A 23,225-nucleotide genomic window follows, 5' to 3' on the forward strand; every position below is an offset into this window, starting at 1 on the left:
TTTGTTCGTAAACATCTATAGGCAGTTTTGTTTTGATATTAAGAGGGTTCAACCGAAAGTTCCCGAAAGATGGCAAAGTCATACAGAGCCAAATCTTACTCCCTCCTTTGCTGGCATGGGTAGGTCCTTGCACCAAAGAATATTCTGGCCATCTCCTACCTGCTCCTCAGTAGGGACCACACGGCCAAGGGTCCCCAGCAAAGGCCAGACCGTCCCCTCTGTCTCACCTCTGCCTGCCCCACGCACAGGTCTCCAGCCCATAGGTGGGCAGGGGTGCATAAGGATCAGCAATAACCTTTCTCAGCACCTGCCTTAGTTGCAGATACATGATTGAAGTGTCATGGGTGTCTGTCCTGTGGGCTCTTCCCTTAGCTGTCAGCTTGGGATGTTGTGAAACGGCAGGATTTGGTTGTAGACAGTAACTCTGTGCTCCAAGAGTTTGCTTTCTGCTGCTACCCAGTTAGAGTTGCTGGAGAGTTTTATCTCTAGATTCTCTTCAGTATCTGCTGATTTGCTGGGTTTTTTGTTTTTTTGGTTTTTTTTTTTTTTTTTTTTTTTTCTTTTAAGGAGCTAGCATATTCAGCAGCTGATGATTGTTTTCCTACTCCTAAGCAGAACAAAAATTTCCCAGCATTATTTAACAGCAGCTTTGCCTTCCACTTTCTTTGCTATCGATTCAAGGTCAGTGTTGCCCTCAGAGCACACCAGCTGCAATCCCTTCCTACCTTTCCTTCAGTAACAGAGCTGAATGTGCATGCTCCTGCTTTTTCACATGGCACAGGTAGGCGCAGGTGGCACTGGTAGCCTAGGATACACAGCCTCTTAAAAATGCGGGATCTGGCATGAAATGATCAAGATCAATAATCAATGGCTTTGATTTTTATGTCCTCTCTTTGAGACAGCTCTTGTAGGAATGCAATCAATGTTTTGCAAATCAGCTCCCTATTATGGCGACTGGGGACACTGGGTTTCAAAAAGGATGAGCAGGTGATGAGGCAATGCTTGCTTAGACCCCGTCAAGGAAGTTAATGGTGTCCCAGATGAACAAGTTTGTATTTTATTTATATAGGAGTTTTGCCACAGGTGAGGATCTTCAGATCCATCAGGTGGCAGGGAAATGTTGCTGTTTTTTCCTGTGACAACTTTTGAGATGTAAGCAAATTTGTGGCTTCATCCAGCAGGTGGCAAACACAGCACACTGAATTTTGGCTGAACAGAGATGCTTCTGCCGGGGGAAGCTCCTGATGCTGTTCAGCATGTGCACGTGTGTCCATGAATAAAATATACAGATAAATGGCAATCTCTGCTGGTCTTTTGCCAGCTTACAGAGTGCTGGGGTGCTGGTCCTGTTCTGGGCACTATTGATAATGTGTGGGGTTATTGCCGCGTTCAATTTAAGCAAATGGCTGTCTCACATGTAAGGATACAAGCTAAATACAAAGTATTCAGTATAAGAATTTAAATTTGTCTTTAAATGGCATAGCTAAATGACATTTAGGCCTCAAATGTTGAGATACTAGCTTGCACTTAAAATAACTTAAAATTTTAATGAAGGAGAGCTTTTTTTTAACATACAGCTTTAGAAATTGTGACTCCTCACAGTGCCTTGTGACAGGTATGAATAGACATTGCTCCCATTTTGCAGCTGGAAGAACAAAGGCAAAACTGAAAAAAACTTTCCTTAAAATAAGTGAATGAAAGAGTAGGAAGATTCCTAGACCTGGTTGTCCCATTTTCTCCTTAAAAAGTACTAAACTACCAAAATAACTTTTTTGTTGTGTTTTGATTTTGATCATCAGAAGATATGGATAAACCAACCACTCACTACTTGAGACAAAGCCACATTAGATGTAAAATTTTGGAGATTAAAGATACTGCAAGGTATCTTTATCTGAAGGGTCATGTAATTGTCTACAGGATATATGTAGAGTTTTGGATTTTTTCTTAAGTTTTGTAATGTCAAAAAGTATTTATGAACTCATTTATCTTTGAGGACAATAAATGGGTGTGAATCAAGAATAAATATTATCTGAAGCTCATTATTTGAGGTAAAAAGGATACATATGAGGATATCATTAGTGGAAACTTCTTACTGGGCTTATCACCTTTCCCCTTCATTTGTACTGAGAGTTTGAGCCAGACTTTAGTTCTGATTTATGCTAGTATAAATCTGAATTTGTTCCATATAAATAAAAAAAAAATGTTCTACAGGGAGCAAATACGCTGGGCATAGTTTTATATAAATGGAGAGAAATTCCGTAGAAGCCAAGAGTAAAGTTTGATCTTGGAGGTTTCGTGATGGGACTAAAAGTATTATTAGTTAAACTGATACATGAGCATTGTCACAATTTTGCTTATCAGTTCATGAGTTTACTAAATGTGCAGCAATTTGAAAAACTAAGATTTGATTAGTTGGTAACTTCTCTCACCGAGTGCCCTGGTTATTATGAAAAATAGTTCGAAGTTTTCTGATCACCTCTTTCCCAGAACTCATGTTTTCAAATACAGAATTTTACTTTTAGTCATACAAAGCATGGAGTCAACTCCCTCTGTATGTAAAGTTCTTCAAAGTCAGGGTGGCTTATCATGAGTAAACTGAGTAAACCCCATTTTTGTGTCCACATATATAGTTATTTTTTTAAACTACTATAAAAATACCCACTGGGATATAAATGTACATTTCTGAAGCAATGTTTGAAATGTATGAGTAGGAATATAAATCTAAAAATATATTTATTCTATATTTAATAAATAAATCTGCATTTTATTGCATATATTATTATGAAAAAGTTGCCATTAAAAAAAATAGTAGCATAAATCAGAATAAGACCAATTTCAAGGACCTTAAATTTCCATTTGAGTTTAAAATTTGGCCTCTATATATAGCATATATTTGAAAATATATTATAAATATGATTATAGGACATTTATGTAATTAAGAAAAACACCAACAAAACAAGCAACAAAGCTCCACTCCTTCAACAGAAAAGCTCACATATATGCAAATTATGTTCTTCGTATTACATGTAATTTATACAAGCTTTTCCTTTTAAAACACCTGTGAATGTAAGTTAGGAGTTTTGCCTCCTCTTCTTTCATAGCTCCAAGCAAACGGCAGGATGCTGGCAGGAACTCTGACACACCTGTCCAACACTTACACCGCTTTTAGTAAAGAAAAACAAAATTAAAACCAAGCAGCCCTCTTTACAATGTAAGGTGAAAGGCCACTGCTGACTCTTCACAGTATGATTTCTCTGAGATGATCCAGGGTTGCTGTAATGAGCTGTGGTGTTCAGGACTGCAGATGAATCTTGTTCTTGCTGCTTTGCACACAAGGTTGTTCAAAAGAAGAACTTTGCGAAATGCCTCAATCGGTGTTGAAAGGCCCAGCAGTCTTTTTAGTGTGCAAGCAGATATTTTCTGGTGGCCGATAGGACAGGGAGCTCATTTTGGTTGTTAGGCTTGGATGTGCACTGACATTCGGTGGGATGTATTTTATTAGCTGAAGGAAGTATTTTTTAAAGTTTTTTCCAAAGAAAACATAGAAAAAAGGATTCAGACAGTTGTTAAAGTAAGCGATACAAATGGTGAAGGGCATAGCCGTATCTACAATATCGGTGATTTTGCAGTCTGTTATTACATGTAATTGAATCAACACATCCAGAAAAGTGAACACTTGATGAGGAATCCAGGAAAAGAAGAAGAAAAATACTATTGCCACAATCATCTTAAAAATATCATCATTTCGAGTCTTATTTTTTTGGATTTGATACGCCTTCTTCAGAGTCTTCCAAATTAAGGTGTAGCTTGTTAATATGATCAGAAAAGGAATTAAAAAGCCCAGCAGATTTTTGGATAAACCTAATCCAACCCGGAGCGTCGTGTTATTGCTTTCATAGCGAAACCCACAGACTGTCATGTTCAAGTTCTCAGCAAAGAAGATGTTGCGGTGAATGATGACGGGCAAGCTGGCCACGCCGGCGAGAAGCCAGATGGCAACGCAGGTTATTCGGGCTACAAACATGGTCCGGCGGATCCGCGACTGCACCGGGTGCACGATGGCCAGGTAGCGGTCGATGCTGAGGCACGTGAGCAGGAACACGCTGGCGTAGAGGTTGAAACTTATCCCCGCCGATGCCAACTTGCACAAACAGTTGCCAAAAGGCCACTGGTACTCCATGGCTGTGTAGGCTGCCCAGAGGGGCAGAGTTATCAAAAAGCACAAGTCAGCCAGTGCCAGGTTGAGAAGAAAGATGCTGGCTACTGTTTTTAGTTTCATGTAGCAGTAAATGACAATAACAACCAGGCTGTTCCCGAATATGCCTATGATAAAGATGATGCTGTAAACGGTTGGAACCATAATGTAGATGTAGCTGTGCCTTCCTGAAACGGGACAGTCAACATGGATTCGTTTAACAGTTTCTTCAGAAGAGTAATTTGGAATCATCTTGAACTCTTCAGCTACACTGTAGTTTCAGGGAGAAAATATGAAGCTCACACCTAGGAAGGGAAAAGAGGAAGAAAACAGTATTTGTGATAGGGATTTAAGTTTTAAAAATTCTCAACTAAATGTCAAGTTTTTTTCAAGGCTAATGTGGTCAATGTGTCAATGTCTTTGAATTTTAAAATAAGCCATCTTTAAATGTTTTATCAACCAATTCCCATTTTAATACAGACTTTGCAGAGTAAAATAGAGGTAAGAATGTTAGGAGTTGGCTGAACATTTTTAGATTCTTTTAACATAAATGAAATCTAAAAAACCTCTTTCAATTAACAAAGTTCTAATTTAAAATAAAACTGGTTAGTGAACATATGTCAAAAATAATAAGAGAGACTGAAAATAGTAGATAACTATAAATTCAGGGGAGTCTTTAAATTATTTTCTTTCCATAAATAGGTGACACATATAATGAGCTAAGTTATTCAGATATCTCAGAAACTAAACTTAAGCACTCTGAATACTAATTAATTATGTAAATACAAACTGCAATGAATTAAGAAAATAAGTGACTTTAGATTAGGTACTCATTTTTATCTCTGAGATGAATCACTAGAAATTTTTATCTATACATTGAGCTTAATTCTTTGAGACAATTTTTTACATCACAGAGAGAGATGAAAACACACAACCTAGTATTCCGTTGTACCAAAAATACCTTAAATATTCATCGTTTACTTAGCTCCCCATCTGGCTTGGAACTATGGTATTTAACTACTAGTGAGGGAAAAAGAATCTGAAAATTCAGATATGTCCTGATCTGTTGCTCATTAATAACTGTACAAAGAGTTTAAGAAGGGTGCAAGGGGGAACATACTATTTTTCCTGTTGCTGACAAAATTTATGTATCCAAGAGTTGAAGCTGTATTTCTGGACCATAGTAAGTGTACAGCAAGGATATGAAATCTCCTTTTACAGGGCACGTGCTTGGTTTGCCAGGGACTGTGTGTTCTACAAGAATCATTTCCTCATTAATGGCTAATGACTTTAGAAAGCAGGTAATACAGTGTTAAGTGCCTGTGATGCTAGTTACTTTCCCGAGTCTACAAACAGATAGTCTTCCCTGAAAAATATTGGATATTAAAAAAAAAAAAAAAATTTGATAGTTACTATTGCACAGTAGTGTTTATTGCTCTTTGCAGGATCCTGACAGCTGTAAGCCAAACCCAACTTGTGCTTCTTAAAACAAAGATTAACTGAAATACTTTGGCTTCAAAAACAAAACAGAGCAAACCCCAAACAGCAAAGAAATCCTTTATAAATGTAAGACCCTGGGCAGTACAGATGCATTCAGAAAGCAGAGATGCCCATCATTACAGACACACCAGCTATGTTGTTACAGACGTGTACAGATGCTTGTTATTTGAGTGGTTCAGCACTGATGTTCCTGTTAGTGTGGAATGCCACTGAGTTTAGTGTTTGACTTGCTTTTGTTGGAAGATAAATCTTATTACAAATGGATTGTGTTTTAATAGGGAAGTGAGGCACAGATTTGTTTCAGCAAAGCCCACACAGGAAATCTGAAGTGCAGCCAGGAGCTGAACCCAGAATATGGGCTGCAGGCAGCATCTTGTGAGCAAGGTCACCCTTAGGCTCTCCGTTATTTCTCTATCTTAGCTCATGTTCTAGCATATGTTTGCATTAATAGCCTGATTCATTTCTACAAAGCTAGCAGGGTAATTTCAAGATTTAGGTTCTTGATAATTCTATCAAGTTTAGAATATCTAGTAAAATGCAACTAATAGACCCTTTGTCAAGACATGCCATGCAACACTTCCCACTCTTCCATTCATTCTGTGAATTGTTGCTTCAGTTGGTATAAATGTCTCAAAATGACAGCAGCTATTTTTGCCATGTTTAAGAAATTAAAAAGTCAAGCAATAGAGATAACACAAAGAAAGGTTCGCCATTCTGAATGTGGCACTCTAGTACATCCTGAGCAAAACTTGGCTTTCAAACTGTGCCAAATCTCAAATACAAGGTGTTTGGCTCTGTGGAAGGTCAGCCTATCCCTGGGACAGGGAAACCACAATAAAAAGATTTCAAGATTAGTCCTCTTATCTCATCCCTCGGTTATGAAAGTAACTTTGACAGTAACTGATATGTTCTACAACATCAAGGTCTGGCAATGTTTACCCTGTCCCAGCTACATGCTGGTGTTGTGTGGTCAGTTTTAATGTTTGCTCCCTTATAAACCCACTAAAATTACAGCCCAGAACTTTGCAGTAAGCAACTGTAGTGAAGCTTCTGCTCCGGAGATCACCTGGGCAAGTTCAATGGGTGATAACCACAATCAGGCCCAGTTAAGGCTGGGCAAGACCTTTCTCAGTGACAAGATTTACCAGTCCCTGGCACTATTTGGCTCTGTGTGTACTGAGTGACAGATTTAGTGTCTAAGGCAAATGCAGCTGAGGGTGAATATTCCCTGTTTGATGGGGCTGATTCTGTGCCATGGTAGATGCCAAGGCAATTTTCTCATGGTCTCTTCACACACCCCTTCAATGTAGTGTGTTGTGTTGTTTTGCCTCCAATTTCCCTTTTCTACCCACATGGTGACCTGTACTGTTTCATGTCAGTAGCAGCTTTAGTTGATGCTAATTAATAGCATTTGTTCTCTCAAGAAAGAGTAACAGTGATTCTATTACATTTCAGAAATATGTTAAAATGAACAAAAAAATAATTGAGTTGGGAAACTTGTCTGGCACTCTAAGGTATTGAATTCCCTAAGCATATTCTGGAGTGCTTGGGAAATAAAAAAGGCAGACCAATTCTCATGAAGCATCAAGAATTTTGTCAAGAAATAATATTATACCTCAATCTACCTCTGTAAGAATGTGTAATCCTTCTGGAGTTAAATGTTTTGTTGTAACACTGAAGTCAGTGGAATTGTGCAAATGATGTGTCTGATAGGCTATCAGTTTTAAATTATACTAAGCAATTACAGTCAATAAATAAAATAAATCCATCAATATTTTCAGTAAATGAAAAGGAAGCAGAAATATGTAATGTGGTTGCTTTTGGGTAAATGCATATGGATTGCCATCTGTGTATCTGAAAACAGTCTGAATGTTGCTGTGAGAATGAACCTCATAGGAGCTGTACATTTGAAGCACAGTAAGGAAGGTACTGCTAATCCCAAATGGAATTTTAAAATTTCCTGAAAATTCTAAAGTTTCAGAGCTAGCCTTAGGTGGATCTGCTTCCTTGAGCACAACTGTAACTTCAGAGCATTAGGAAAAGCTTCAGTATTGGAGAAGGTAATTTGTTTTGGAAGGCATGGGCCCATGGCTGTGCTGAGTAGTGAGAGAGGGCCACCATGGCAAAGTGAATTCCTTACAGGCAATGATTTCTTTTCCATCCCACTGTCATTTCTTCCTGTTATTCTCACTTGCCACAGTTCCTCTGCTTGTCCCAGGATCATGGCTGTATGCATTTATGCAAAGTAGATACTTCTACACAGGAGGAACTGCAGATTCTTTTAAAGTGTTAAAGAAATAGATGGCTGGTACAGCTCTATGCTGCCAGAATTCAACACAGCGGGTTAAACCACTGTCCAGTTAAATGCACATATTGAAGTTGTGCACATGGATAATTCCATGTAAAGCATCTCAAATGACCTGTGTTAACATAATGATAATTGGATCATTTTAAGGCTGATACAAAAGGAGCTTTTTCTAAGAGGACTGAATTGATGTGACTGTGAATGGCAAACAAATTATCTGGTGAGCAGCAAACTCCTGTTCTGAGGTACTGTCCTGTTTGACCTTTTATCTTTTTTAATTACAATGATTACAATGAGTCACTGATAATGAAATGCTTCAGACTGGTCTACCAACTATTATTTACCACTGCATTCATTGCTTCTGTTGGGTGAACATGCCTCCTAATTAAACTGCCTGTGGAAACAACAAATGCTGGGCTCATGCAAAGTAAACAGCACTTTGCCTACTGAAAGATAAGATAGCACTGGCTGTGGCTTTCTGTGAAAACTTCATCTGCTATAAATAGGAAAGCAGGTGTCACAAGTCAGATTTTGAACAAAAATGTACTTAATATTTGCTTTGACAAAGACTAAATAAATGCAGGCTGACCAACCCTGCCACAGCTCAGCCACCTTACCATTAGATAATGTGCACTTCCCTTCTTCTGACAGTAGGCGGGTTATTTGCTTTTCTTACATATGAGAAGATATTTCTATGTTTAAGAGGATGCTGCATTCTATTTTTATATAAAATTATTGCAGAGGGAGAAAAGAGAATGAAAAATGTTTGGAACAATAGGTTCAGTATATTAGCTATGTTTCTTTCTTTCTGGTGGAATAAACTTTCCTTTATCTTAAGAGTTTAGTCCCCCCTTTTCCTAATTTATTCTAACCGCTGAGAAGTAATGACACTTACACATGCTTTATTGCACAGGCTTTTAAGGTTTTTTTTCTGCCCAGCAGAGTAACCCTTTCTATTCTCATGGCCTTAGTGAATAGAGCTACTTCTATTTCATACACACACTACGGCATCTTCTCCACGTTCCTGGAGTTCCTCAGCAGTATCATTGTGAAGCTGTAGATTTACCTTTCTCCTAGCTCTTATTTCTTCTGCTAGTTCTAACAGTCTGTATTTCCCACTTATGGCTTTCCTAAATATCTCTAAACCAGAGTTGATAGATGAATTGTGAAGGGAAAGAGAACTACAAACAAGGGTATATAATTCAAACTGTGGCAGCATTACAGTGGGCTCTTGTCATCACCGCTACCACCTTCCACAGAGGTTGGCATTAAATGTCAATAAATCAAAATATTACTGAAGAGAAACTGTGATAGGTAGTACAGCACGAGACACTGTCTGCACATCAGCTCACAAACACCAAGAACAGAAAACAAACCTCAGCAGACCTGTGTTAGCAGCTGTCAAGCTGGCCATTGCTCTGCAATTTTGGATCAGGAGGTGGTCTGACATCAGAACAAACAGAACTTGCAGGACCTTGTACTTGCCTTTGAATTTTCTTTTAACAACTGTGCAACTGAGGCAACTGCCAGTCTGTTGGAATTGCTGTTAATTTTGTGAAGTTTGCTTTATTTATTTAACAGTATGTATCTTTTTAATGGTCTAACCTATATATGTGGATTCTTTGTGCCTTCCCCTTGCAAGAGCTCAAGCTTGTCTGCTTCACTTGTGCTGGCTCTAGATAGCTGGAAAACAAACTGCCCATGATCCTTTTAGGATCTGGTTCTCTATAACATCAAAACCTAAATTTATTATTACTTTTTTTGTGCTACCAGAACAGTTCCTGTTACCTTGCAAATTTGATCTGTTTATGTACTCTGACCTTCTCTGTAAGAACTTCTCTGTATTTATTTCCTCTGGCACACTTCAAAAGAGTCTGTCCTTCTGCAGGATGGCTTTATAGTTTATTCTGAGAAGAATTAACATCTCTCTTCTGTTTGTTCTCATGGACTACTCTCATTAATTTTCTCTTCACTTCCCAAGTATCTTTCAAGTACTGTTTCGGTTATAAAATTTATGTGGAAAAGGACAGATGAAGGGGCTTTTTTCCTCTGGGAAAAATTGTGGAATGTCTGAACAGTGGAATTGGGGGTGTGTGTGATTTTTGAATGATTATGGGGGAGGAAAACGCAAAAGTAAGTAACACAGTTAAACAGTGACATTTAAATTGCTTTGAAGTTTAGCTCATATAATATAGATTTTGACCACTAGAGGTCTGTATTTCCCACTTTAAAATAAGAGACTTGCTATGTTTTATACTCAAGTGCCACCACTTTTCAAAATATCCCCTTTGTTCAAGATTGCCTTACATTTTCATCTTAAATAAAATACATATCCTTGTATTCCTGTACTTATTTAAATTTAATGTACCTGAGGTAATTATTTTCACTTTATTTTAGCATCTACTAGCTTCTATCTAATTTCCTGTATTCTGGCACATTACTAGTTTTGCTAACTTTCAGTCTAATTCTTGAACTTTTAAGTCTTAGAATAAGATCTCGATATTTTATTTTTTCAGAGACATATGCAACATAAACTCTCTGTGATCCAAATTAAGAAGAATATTTTCAAAGAAACTTCACTTTAGCAATGCAGATGGAAAAACAGCGACACCTTCTCATTCAACTAAGGTTATTTTAGAACTAGCTAGACATGTTGTTAATCATACAGCTCTTTTTCCAAATATCAGCCAATTTTGAAGGAAGATATTTTTACTGTTGAAAATGACACTTCAAAGTACTCTTTTTTTTTTTTTTTTTAAAGCAACTTAAGGGACTTTTAGAAGTTGAAAGGTAAACACAAGCCTACACAGTGTTATCCAAATAATGTATATACTTCATGAATTGTAAGAAATGTAATAATTTGAAAATAGAAGCATATGTAACACTTTTTACACCACTACTAACCCCCACTATTACTAATATACTTGGGTTTGTCATTACCTCTTTGGACAGTGTCAGTGCACGATGGTGTTATTCTGTGTCAAATTACATGTTAACCTAAATAGTTTCCTAATGCTGGTAAGGGCAAGCAGCTTTTAATTCAGATGGAGCAGAAGGGTTGTTAGTGTTACGATGACATTTATTTTATTGAAAATAGTAGATGAGCAAACTAGAACCAAAAAAATGACATAAACTATACTGTCCTATGCCAGATGAGTTGGACTAATCAGTATCTTGTCCTGTATTTATGTCCAACGGGTTATACAGTGTCAGTGTATCTCTGTGCACTTAAGGGATGTTTGGGTACAAGCATACAATGTTTATATCTCTAAGCTGCTAAAAATAGGAGCATTTAGAGAGAATAGAAGTGATGTATAAAGACAGAAAAGCAGCAAGCAGTTGGCTTGAGTTAAAATAAAGAATAAAGCAATCTAATCCATTATTTTAACACTTTGTTAGAAATTGATGTGGCAAAAATTGGCGTAAGAGAAAGGCCATTTCTAAACACTAATTTATAGGGCTGTGGAGTGATGAATAAAATCTTTCAAGTATATTTTTTGGACATTAAATGCTAATATACTACAATGTAAGATGTGACAATTTTTCTGCTCTTTTTAGCAGTCTACAGTGTAATAATGCCAGTTATAATGAGAGCAGTTGCAGTAGCAGGGAAAGTTTGGGCTATTTTTTGCATGTACTCTCACAGTACTCACAGAGCCCAGAAACATTGGAGTATCTCTTCCTACTACTTTGCTCTTTGGACACAGCTAATTATACCAATTCCCAACTTGTGTACGTGTTTTTTTTCCCCAGAATCTGGGAAGCCCTGATTCTATAAAATTTTACTTGTAGATGTTAATGCCAAAAAAGGATTGCTCAACTTCACTAGAGTTTCTCAACCTCACCAGAACTTAGTGGTTTAGTGAATGCTACCATAGCAAAGATTATGGGTATTTTTTTGTACAAAATTTGTTGACTGACAGATCAACAGGGAACTCATTAGAGTTAGCTAAAAGTCTTTCAGTTGAGGGTAAGTCTAATTCTCTCAGTTTATAGGTTTCATTTTTAGGATTCTTTAGATTTAAGTTTCAAAGTAAACATTGATTTCCTCTTACACACACATAATTTTGTTTTCTCTGCTGTTAAGAGTAAGGAAAATATTCTTGGGTTCAATCCATGTAGAAATTGATTCCAAAACACTGAAAGATTAACCACTGTCAACATTCAGTGTGTTTAATCCCTTGTGGAAGATCAGTGGGGTGGTGGTTTTAGACACTGCTGGCTCTAGCTTGACAGTGTACCAGATATTTTAGACTTTTCTATCTAGTTTTCTTGTCTCTTTCTTCCCATTTATCCATCAGAGCAATCTGTTTTCTTTCTTTGACCAAGGCTGCGCAAATGTGTTGCAAACTCTCTGGTGTTTAATATGTCTTAGGTATTATATATCCTTAAGAGATATGAATATGAAATTATCCCCAGAGCAGTAACTTAAAACTGAAAAGATAATTAAACAAAGTAAAATATATTTCTAGATTAATAGTTCTGTTTCAGTACTTCTGAAACTAAACATCACAATGCTAAGCTTCAGAAAAGATGTTTGAAAGGGGAATCTCACTGAGTCCTATCACCTTGGTTGGTCTGCCTTGACAGAAATGAATATCATCTTTTCCTTATCTAGATTATTAAACCTATAGCCAAATTAGTTGTTATAGCAAGAGGCAGTCACTGCTCTTGTTTATAACACATTGTAAAGGATTGTCTCTTCCTCTAGTAGAGGCTGAAGACACATGCATATTAAGACTTTGAAATGAGTGCATTAACTACCATCATCAATCCAGCATGGGTCTTTGCACCTCTGCTCTGGCCATTAGCTTTACCAAAAAGGAAGATTGGTACCCTTCTGGGAGAAAAAAATGATCAATAATCAGCAGGCCAACCACATGTCTGCTTCTAAAGATCATGTCACCTCCTCATACTGCTAACAATGTCATTTACAGCACATTAGATGAAAGTAAATGAAAGACAAAGTATTTCAGAACAAGGTAGGACTAGAATTTCTAGGGTTTTCAGCACTGACATGAAAAGTTTTTTGAAGAGCAGCACAATGTGCTATTTTAGTATGAATACATATCTTACTGCAAGTTTTTAACTTCAAATTTGATGCCTGGTTATGAAGTATCTTTTGGGTATTTGGAAATACATGAAAGATTCAATAGTTAACAAGAATTAAGCCATCAAGTCCCAGAACGAATAAAAATGAGATTAGTTTGAGCTGTGAAAGGTTACATGCTGCATGGTTACTTTCTCTGAGTGATAGTAAAGGAATGAATTAACACATTTCCTTTATTGCAGTTGGAATTGCCTATATAAAATATAGTGTGCCCCATGTGATTGTTTTTAATAAAAGACAGAAATCGAATTCAGGTTTGTAAAATGTGAATGAAATCATTTGATGAATTTTAGGTTTCTCTCCTGGTAGCTTAGTTCCATGGAATAAGAAGTTTTAAAGTTTTTTTTGTTTGTTTTGTTTTTTTAATTACATTGCATGGCACACCCTACACAAATGTAGCTTCTGGATACCTAACCCCACACGTGAAACTTCTCCATTGCTTCCATGTGTAATGCACCATAAGATTCTATTGTGAACTCTTCCAATCTGAGAAGTAAGGGAATTTACATTAATTCTGGCCTTGACCCAGATTTGTATTTCAGTCATATTAAAAGTGCTGTGGAGAGGTAAGAAAGAAAAAAACCTTACTGAAATAAAAAGCACTGGTTTCAGCACACCTTATCATGGCCAGCTGTAATAGCAGAGATCAGGTACAATGAATGGGGTATCTCACCTCCTTTCAGATCATTTATAAAGCACAACTGGCTTACTGGACATTTCTGGATATTACTGGATATTTATGAATCTGTCCTTAAGGTTATATGGCCCTCTTCACTGAAGCTTGAGGGTTCCTTCTTCAACATGCAAAAAATAGTAACAACTGTTCTTCTTGCCCAACTTGTAGGAGAAATGCTATTATATTACTGTGATTTCAAGCAAGTAGAGCTTAATAAAGGGTTACAATACATTTTATGTGCTGTTTTGAGTGTCACTGGTCTCTGATCACTCCTATTCTTGCTGGAAGGAATGTTAGCTGGAATGCAGCCAACACTGAAAGTTTTTAAGTTTCATTGTCCAGATCTTAGTCTTAGTCAGTGGTTGCACTGGTCCAGCAGAAGGGAAGTATCACCAGGAGAGTGCCCTTTTGTGGGGAACAAAGGCTGCTTCCACAAACTGCTATAATTGCAAGACAGAGCTTGCTTACCAGCCTCTAGGTAAAAACAGGTGAGATTTACGTAAGTTTAAGCTCTTGGTTATAGTAGTGGCCGTTAATAATTTACCATAAAAAGGTATTTAATGCATCTAAATTAGAAATAATAATGCTATAAAATGGTTACTGCATGAGTGGCATTCTCACAGCAATATGCAATCATTGTCAGAACGTTTGCTGCTGCTGGCAGAGATTACGACAGAAAATGGAATGGAAAAGCCAAAACTTGAATTGTTTTCTCATGAACCAAATCCCCTACTTCTGGGAGAAAAGGATTTTTCTTGGTCTTTGGTCTTTTTCTGGCTTACAGCTTTACTGTGAAAGACACAACTCAATCAGTGGTGTTACTAGTATAAATGTAACAAAAATAATGTTTTAATTAGGTTTCTGTTGCTCCCTCTAGGCAAGGATGTTTCTAGGAAGAAGGGTAGGGGACACAGCTAATAATTTTGTAGATAAAGTTGGGAGGTGATAGCACTTCTTTGTGGAACTTCCAGTTAGTCCAAATAGAGGCTTTCTTGCGTTGTCCAGGTAGTTTATTTTATTCAGAGATCACAGTGTCATTTGCCCCTCTCCCAGAGTTGTGTAACTTTTCTGCTAAGCCAGAAGACACAGAGGCAAAAATGAACATTATGTTTGCAGTTTATTTGCACTCCTGAACAACTTTCCTTGGTTAAAGGTGACATAATAATGTGATCAGCAGCGAACTCTGCAAAATAACTTTACTTCTACTTTTCTGGTACAAGGAACTGCCTTTCTGTACTTTCCTGTAAAACAGTAAGAAAGGTGCCACCAGAGAGCATATAGAGATTTGCTTCAAGTTCTAAAAAAAACCAGTAACGTCTTGATGTGCATGGCAACATTCTGATGTGTGTTGAAGCCTTACCTGTACGTTAATCCTCAAAGGAACATTTTTCTGCCATTGAGCTAAATCACCAGGCTGGGGCTATGATGTGCCTATGAGTTTAACAGGCTCAATATGTAGTCCTTTCTGCAGGATGGGCTTATTATTTTTACATCCCACTCCCCACCCAACCCCCCTGCTTCCCCCCTAAATATAAAAGGCAAATGTAAGTTAATGAATAACAAGCTTTAGAAATGCATTGTGAAGAGCAATTATCTTCATCTGCATTGATGGCTAATCTGTCAAAAGCAGGAGAGAGAAAAGAAACACTTAAAATTCTCTGCTTCTACTCCAGAAATGGAGAGACCTCCTTCATACAGAGGTGTTCCACTTTCTAATCCAATGGAAATTAGTTGAATGGACTGAGAGTAGCTCATGTTGCATATTGTTACCTAAAAAGGCTTTCCCTCTCTAAAACCCTCTGATAAATCCCATTCATGTTACCTTTCACCAATGTGGCTAAAGTAACAGAATCTTTTGCTTTGAGTAATGAAGTCATGAACTGAAACACAAACACATGTGCAGATGCAGCATTTCTATGTGAACATAGACAAACCAGTATCACTGAAGTGTCTGTCATGATAACTAAACCAGCTAACGTGGAAGCTTTAGCACTACATATCCAATACGATGGCTAGTGATTTCCATGTAACTTCCCACTAGTCAGTGCTACGGCTCTGAGGAAAGCAAACCTTGCATTGAACACTTTTTATTTCTTTTGCCTTCCTGCTGAAAAACAGCGTTTGTCTTACTGAGGAAGCAAAGGCAATGTATTGTGGATTTCTGTGCAAGGAAATGGAAGTTAGATTTCAACACCTTAGTTCAGAGGAAGCTTTGTCTTGTAATTCAGCAATCTGTAATAGGATTTGGTTCACTGTGTCTGACTGAGACACTTGATTACTTTTCTTATTACATAATTAATTTAGACATCCTTACAGTGGGAAAATATCACACAACGGCAATACCCCTCAGAAAAGACTTTTCTTCCCTAAATGAGAATGTTAGGAACAGCCTGGAGGGAAAAGTTAAAAGATTAAAAGCAAAAGATCAGCATGGAGGCTTCTTAATGAATCGCTCATTAGGGTCAGAAAAAGGGAACCAAAGGCAGAAAGGAAAGAAAACAGTATGAGTAACTGGCAAAGTACAAGAGTTTATTCAGACAAAAAAAATCTTTTAAAATGGTAATGCAGCTAAGCCCAAGAGAAGTTAGTATCATTGTAACTGTTGGTAGGTATAACACTGAGAGCATAGAGGCCCAATTGTGCTTTCAGTTGCACAAAACTCCTGTTAAGGGCAGATCATTATGAGGACTAGAAGAAAATTTGAGAATGTATGAGTCAATTGAACTAGTGAGTTTCTAAGGGGTTAATCAAAGAGAAGGAAAGGTCAAACATAGACACCGTAATCCATGTCAGTGTGAAAGGTATTAACACCCATGGAAAAACAAGTTACTATGATCCTTAGCTCTTTGTCTGGAAGGCGGCACACTTAATAGAATGATCCCAAAATAGATGTTCTGCCAAATTTGTACAGCTTGTTTCCTGTTGGTTTTTTTTTCCCCCCAAAGTAAGATTTATTGCTGTATTTTGAAAATAAAATTAATTGCTGAACTCTTTGCTGTCCTGAGTTGTTCCTTGTGGATACTGAGGACCAGCCACAGAGGTAGCAAAACAAAGGCAGCTGTTACAGCTGGAGTGAGCTAATCTGTGATACTGTGAATCAGTGCATCCTCAAGGACGTGCAGTCTTGGTTCTCAAGCAAACAAAACTGCATAGAAGTCCAGAAAGAGTAGTGCTGTGCTCTCCCAGAGGTGCCACATGAGCCTCACTTTAGTGCTAGGAAAATTACTGTGCACATCCTTGGGTGTATGGCTGTCCTTTACTGACATGGCGCTTTCTTTCATGGCATGTTTAAGAACATGGAACAGCATTGTAAAATATATTTGAAGGCAAAATGTTTTTGAACCATTTCTCTTTGAAGTGCTTTTTAGGAAGCCCATGTGAAAAGAAATATTTTTACCTGATTCAAGAAAAACTGTAATTGTCTAATCATGGTAAGCTGCTAATACCAAACCAAGAGGAAAACAATAAAGACAGAAGTCTAACAGCACAGCTAGAGTTCCAGTTTGACAATATGTTGATTCTTGCCCCATGCTTTCCATTTCTGACTGTTGTACATTGAGTAAAAAGCCTTAGGACAGAGAAAACAAACCCCGAGCAACTCCAATGGTAGCAGACTAACTCCCCTGGGCAGGCGGATAGAGTAAAATTGTATAAATTTAGGCTTGGGCAACAAGAACAATTGGAGAAAGGAGAAAAGATAAAAACCGATAGAGAGTTTACAAAGAAAAAGATAAGGCAACATACATCCTGTCAACTTAGGACATGAATGGTTTCTCAATAAACAAGCTCAGGCTGCATCTTTGTACATCATGTGCTGCTTGCTTTGAGCAAAGGCTCTGGCCAGGCTGTGCTGATGCTAAGGCAGAGTTAAACGGAGGCCAACTGCCAACAGAACATTTTTTAGAGAAGTCAACTTCTGCATTTTTCTCCTTGCGTAAGCCCCCCATCATGAAAGTACAGCTGTTCAGTGGTTTTCTGGAATGTTTCACTTATTTGCGTGTGTCCCTCTAAGCTAGAAATGCTGAGGCACAGCTCTCTTCTGCAGTATCTCCTCTCTGTTTTCAGAAAATTGAGTGGATTCAGGAATCCACTGAATTTTAATTTTTGTTTCCGTTCCTATACTTCATCTACTGAGTATTAGATTCCACTACCCAAGGATCTATCAGTAACTCACAAAGTTGAATGACCTAGAAGTAAAGAAAGGAATAGGTGAATTAGCTGAAATGAGGAGTTTAGTTAAATCCTTCTTTGTTCTGGCTGTAAATTTAATTATAGCTTTCACCTCAAGCAGTGAAATACTGTCTAAATATTGACCTTGCCCAAATTCAGTACTAGTTTCTTTAGATATTGCCAGTTACCTTTTGCTGCAACCTGATTTTTGTCTTGTCTTCAATCATGCCACTCACTGCTGCATTGCCAATCTGATCTCACTTTCCTGCTGTGAGGCCGTCTTCGGTTATTACCTGTTTTCTGTGCCTACAAGAAAAATGCTACTCAGCTACAATAAAAGGAGATAAACACCACAAACAGTAACCAAGCATTCTAGCTAGCCTTGTTATATAGTGAATACCTGGACAGTTTTGCTATCAAACAAAACACAAATGGAATGAAAACTGTAAAAGACACCTGACCAAAGGCCAAAATCTGTAGTTCTTTCACACGATGGTACAGCAGAGAATACTAACAGCATGTCATTTGGAACATGATATTTTCCTGTCCTTTGCTGCAATTTACTTGAAAGCTCAGAGTAATTTTAGTATAATCCATCATTTATCTGAAGATAGGACCAAAAATTATTAGACCAGCAATTCTATTTCATATGTGCTTTGTCTCAAGCAATCACAGCTGTTGGGACTTACACTCAAGATAACCTCTTTTCATTTGTTTGTTACAGCTGAGGTAAAAAAATGTTGAGTATCATAACTCCCCTTGTTTGTCAAATTTGTTAAATTCCTCAAGATGTTCCAAAATGACAAAGATTCTTCTAGGGTACATCTTGCAATTTTAGGGTTTTTTTGTTTTCTTTTGTTGGCAAAGGCTACATTTTAGAAAACGGTACAGAACATGGAATGAGCACTCTGTGTAGAATGACTGTCTATTGGTGAAAGTGATCTTAAGAGACAAATTTGTTGATGGAAAGGGAACTGAAAGAAATACTGTCATTAGCACAAGATTACTGGCTTGCTCTTCACTGCAAGGGTGTTTGGGATCAGAAGGAAGAGACAGAAAATGCTACTGTGATTATACGCAGCCATAATTCCATTGAAACAGTTTCACTGGAGTCTTTCTGTTCTTCAGGCCTCAGTGTTTCGGCCCCGTGAATCAGTTCTGTACATCTTGAAACTCAAAGCGTACATTAGGCTGCCACCTGCTCAAACTGTCCAATGCACTTAAACTCACCTTGTGTTTACATGCAAAAATTTTAACTTTTATGCGAAGTTAAATCCAGGTTAAGTAGCTGAGGTTCAATTCCCAGCAACATCAACCCCTTTATTCCTGGTGGTGGTGTGGAAACTAATCCTACAATAGCGAAAAGAATGATGTAAGGCTTTCCTCCATTTCCCTCTCTCTTCAAAAGTAATCAACAATTTTTATTCTGTTTTCAGAATTCCATGAGATTTCTAAAAATGTTTCTTAGTAGTATTCTGCCATTTTATCTTCTCAAACCTGATCCTAAAATGCAGAGGCTGACTTCTTAAAAACACCATAGTCGCCTTTAGGACTAACTGTCCAAAAATATGAACTGTTATCCAAGAACAATGAAAAATTCTTAATTAATATTTGAGAGGAACACATAGTAAAACACAGTATCTGTATCACTGCATTTCTGATGGAATTGTTGTACAGCTGAGGGCAGGAGGAACAAACAGTAGCAGTAAACTAGATAAGGCTTGAAAACTGACCCAAGATTACCCGAAGGCTAGAGATCTAGCTAAACAAGTAATAGAGCCTACAATACAAGCAGGCTGCCTGTAGTGGCTGTGCCCTGACCCAGTCCTCCCAGCTGTGAGCTCTCAATCTTACCATGCTTGCAACTCTGAAAAGATTCTAAGTTTATGCTTCTCTTTCTGGAGAGAGATGGTGGTTGCTGTGCTGCCAGCATTGCTATCAGAAATAGGTGAGGGGAGTACTTTGCTTTGCTGTCCACCACCCTTCCTGACTTGGCCATTTGGCCCCTTTTCTTCATGCATCTCATGTATAGCCCAAGCAGATTTATTTGTAGGCCAATGAATATTGATAATCCATCTCCCCAACTCAACTTCAGATATAACATATCTAAATTCAATTTTAGTTGATCTTTCCTCTTATTGAGGTAGTCTCCTAGAAGATAACCATTAAATTCAGTCAAAAAAAAAAAAAAAAAGCACAAGATTAACCATGTAAGTCAGACATAGTACTTGATTAAAGTAATGCATAAATATCCACATTCTCTATCCACATCAAGACTGAATACGACCTTCTATGAAGTCACCAAGGTAGAATAGGATACTTGAGGTGCAGGGAACAAATACATGCCAACCACTCAGACAACTGGATGCTTCTTAGAGTGTGATTAAGACTCCTAAAATTTGGGCAGCAATAGCCACAGGTGAGCTCATAAATACTACTGGGAGACTAATAACTTCTGAAAAGCAAGAAGTTCCAGAGAAAAAAGAGTGGTAGTGAGCAAATAGGAGTAATTTGTGGCTGCTTAAAGTGTTTTAAACTAACACTATACCTTTGCATAAACAAGATTTTAACTAGGTCGGTGTAATGAGAGTTTGTAATTTATGTAACTTCAAATTACCATATTAATTACTGTGCTCAACAGTAGGCCAGAGAAAAGAACTACCTAAATATGGTCTTTTGACAAACATGGAGGATAAAATTACCACAGAGGAGAAAACTTAGGAGTAGAAAAATGCAGTCAGTGCCCATTATTCAAAATAGAATTTTTTTTAATAGGCATTAACTCTGACACTTATTCCCATGTCAGTCTGTACATTTCTAGAAAGTGTAAATAAATCACCATGTTTACATTCTGCATCTGCCTCTGTTTTTATAGTACAACAAATAGTGAAATTAAATATATTTTCCAATATTTAATATAATTAAAGATAATATTATTCAGGAAACACAAATACCATCATACCATCATGCATCTTCTTGTTCTAAGATGACTGTAAAAAGCAGGCTGTTGAGTTGTGATATTTGAAAGTTAAAGGCAGCACTCTGCTCACTTCTGCAGTGCTGTGGGTACTGGCATTTCAGGATGGTATTTGCTGCCTTTTAAACCAGTAACTTCTAGCAGCAGTTTGCAAAGGCTGTCCAACTCAAGAAGGTACTGTTTTGAAGCAGGAGGCAGGACACCTTATACTGTAGAAAATAGGCACACCTCTGCTTTCCTGCAGTGTGAAAATTAACTCTGTTTCCATCTATTACTATGACAAAAGTAAGGGGAGAATGAAACCAGCTATATTAAAATTGAATGATAAATGTGACTTCTCTTTATTGTACAGGACCACTTTGCTTTATCAGTTCAAAAGCATAAACTAGGAAGAACCCAATAATCACAACTGATTTTTCTCTGCTATGTAGTTCAGGTTGTAGAGAGGAAAAGTTCCTACTGGAAAGGCATATATTTTATACTCTTAATACATGAGCAAAAGCTGAATTTGTAGGCACTTAATATTTTTGAAAGGTGCTGTAATTTAAAAGATTATAGTGGCAACAAGCAAAACAGACTGCCATAGTCAGGAGTATGAAACATTTGTCTGACACTAAAATAGACCTAAAAAAGCCTCTCTACATCATCACGGTAATTACCTGCTTCAGGCCATACTTAATCCTCCTATTCAGACAAAAATCTAATCGTGTTAGCGCTGTGGGTTCATGCAAGTGACAAGAGAAGAAGCCTCTGCCATACAAAAAATCCCCCTTTATTGCATCTTCCTGTGATTTTACTGACCCCATTTACTACCTTGTCCCATGCTATGCAGCACAACGCAATCAAAATGAGTACTGCTACTTTTGGAAGTGATGAAAATTCACAGTGAACTGTAGCATGCTCTGGGCAGAATCCTGCTGTCCCTTATTGCCATATATCTCATTAATTCTAGGGGTTTTCCAGAAATACAGAAATAGGTGTAACTGAACACTGCAATTTTACTGCTTGTACACATCATGATCTGACTTAGTTACTGATAGACCAGTTGACTTAGAAGAGTATAGGGCTGGTACCTGTATGTAACTGGTAACATTAAGTGTTTTAGTGCATGGAGCAGGGAAGAACAGTAAATATATTACAGGACTTCATCTGAACTTGTTGAAGAACTCTAGTCCAGTGTGAGTCCAAGAGAAGTTTAGAAACTGGCCAGGCAAAAAAAAAAAAGGAAAAAAAAAAAGGCAGGGTGGCATTTTAACTTTACTAAAAGTAGATCGCTCCAATTCTTGCTCTGTAGAAAAAGGATAGATCTGGGTACGGAGGCTGTATGCTACAAACTTTTGATTAAACCAATACTTGCTGCTAACTGGTGGAAGTTACATTGCCTGCTAGATTGAGAAACTGAACTGTTTGCACAACTCTTAAAAATCATAAGCATCACTTTTGGTGCTTGATTAATTCTATCATGAGTTTAGCACAGCAATAAAAATCTAATTGCTCATCTGATCCTGAGCAGAGGTGCCAGGGCTCCCTCTTGTAGGATGTTGGGATGAGCCTTGACGGTGTGGTGGAGTTACCGCTCCGAGGGCTGTGCCTACTGCCAAAGGGTGCCTTTGCTTTCTCTGCAAACTGTTGACAAGACTCGAGAGCTCACACACGGCAGGGCTGGGAGTCTGCGGGGCACTTAGTCCTCTCTAAAATAATTATGTGGTGCGGGATTAGCGAGCGGGCCTCGCAGGGCAAGCCAGAGCGCAGGGGTTTAAGTGGCTGCGCTTCGTGCGGGACTGAGCCTTCCTGTGCCAGCTCCGCCTAAGCCGAGTACAAATTCAGCAGGAGGCTGCGCCGCGCTCGCAAACGCTCTGGCTGTCCCTGGCCGAAGGTGCCCGGCCGGGACGCGCTTACCTGGGTCCGGGCGGGGGTGGCTCAGCCCGCAGCGCACCTCCCCGAGCTGGGCTGGGCTCCGGGAGCGCTCCTTGCCGGCCGCACCGCTCCTCCAGCTCCGTGCGCGGCCGCTCCGTTTATAGCGAGGGGCGTTGCGGCTCAGCCCCGCTCGCCCGCCGCCTCTCCCCACCCATCTCCCGGGACGGACCCCTCTGACCCGGCTCCCTCCCACTTCCCCTCCTTCCCAGCCCGTCCCCGCCCGCCGCGGCTGCGGAGCCGGCCGGCAGCGCCGGGGTGCCCGCGGGATGCCGGGCAGGACGGGGCAGAGCCAGCCCGGGGAGCTGGGATCGCTGCGGGAAGTGCGGCCGCCAGCGCAGCGCGGGCTGCGGGGATGGGGCGAGGGATGAGCATGGG

The 23,225-nt window shown here is 38.6% G+C and overlaps 1 protein-coding gene across 2 annotated transcripts; it reads right to left on the reverse strand.

Annotated features, from left to right (window-relative positions):
- Positions 1-510: 510 nt before the first annotated feature.
- On the reverse strand, positions 511-22,937 carry AGTR1 (angiotensin II receptor type 1). Of its 2 annotated transcripts, XM_039557165.1 has the most exons (3): positions 22,833-22,937; positions 18,145-18,262; positions 511-4,500 (listed from the first exon to the last, which is right to left on the reverse strand). In XM_039557165.1, exon 3 carries the CDS (start codon positions 4,445-4,447, stop codon positions 3,368-3,370), a length of 1,080 nt encoding a protein of 359 aa, XP_039413099.1. In that variant the 5' UTR covers positions 4,448-4,500; positions 18,145-18,262; positions 22,833-22,937; the 3' UTR covers positions 511-3,367. The 2 variants fall into 2 exon arrangements, with proteins under 2 accessions (XP_039413099.1, XP_039413100.1); XM_039557166.1 differs by lacking the exon at positions 18,145-18,262.
- Positions 22,938-23,225: the final 288 nt, after the last annotated feature.

The sequence above is a fragment of the Corvus cornix genome, chromosome 9, assembly GCF_000738735.6.
Source record: "Corvus cornix cornix isolate S_Up_H32 chromosome 9, ASM73873v5, whole genome shotgun sequence".
In the NCBI taxonomy this organism is placed as follows: Eukaryota; Metazoa; Chordata; class Aves; order Passeriformes; family Corvidae; genus Corvus; species Corvus cornix.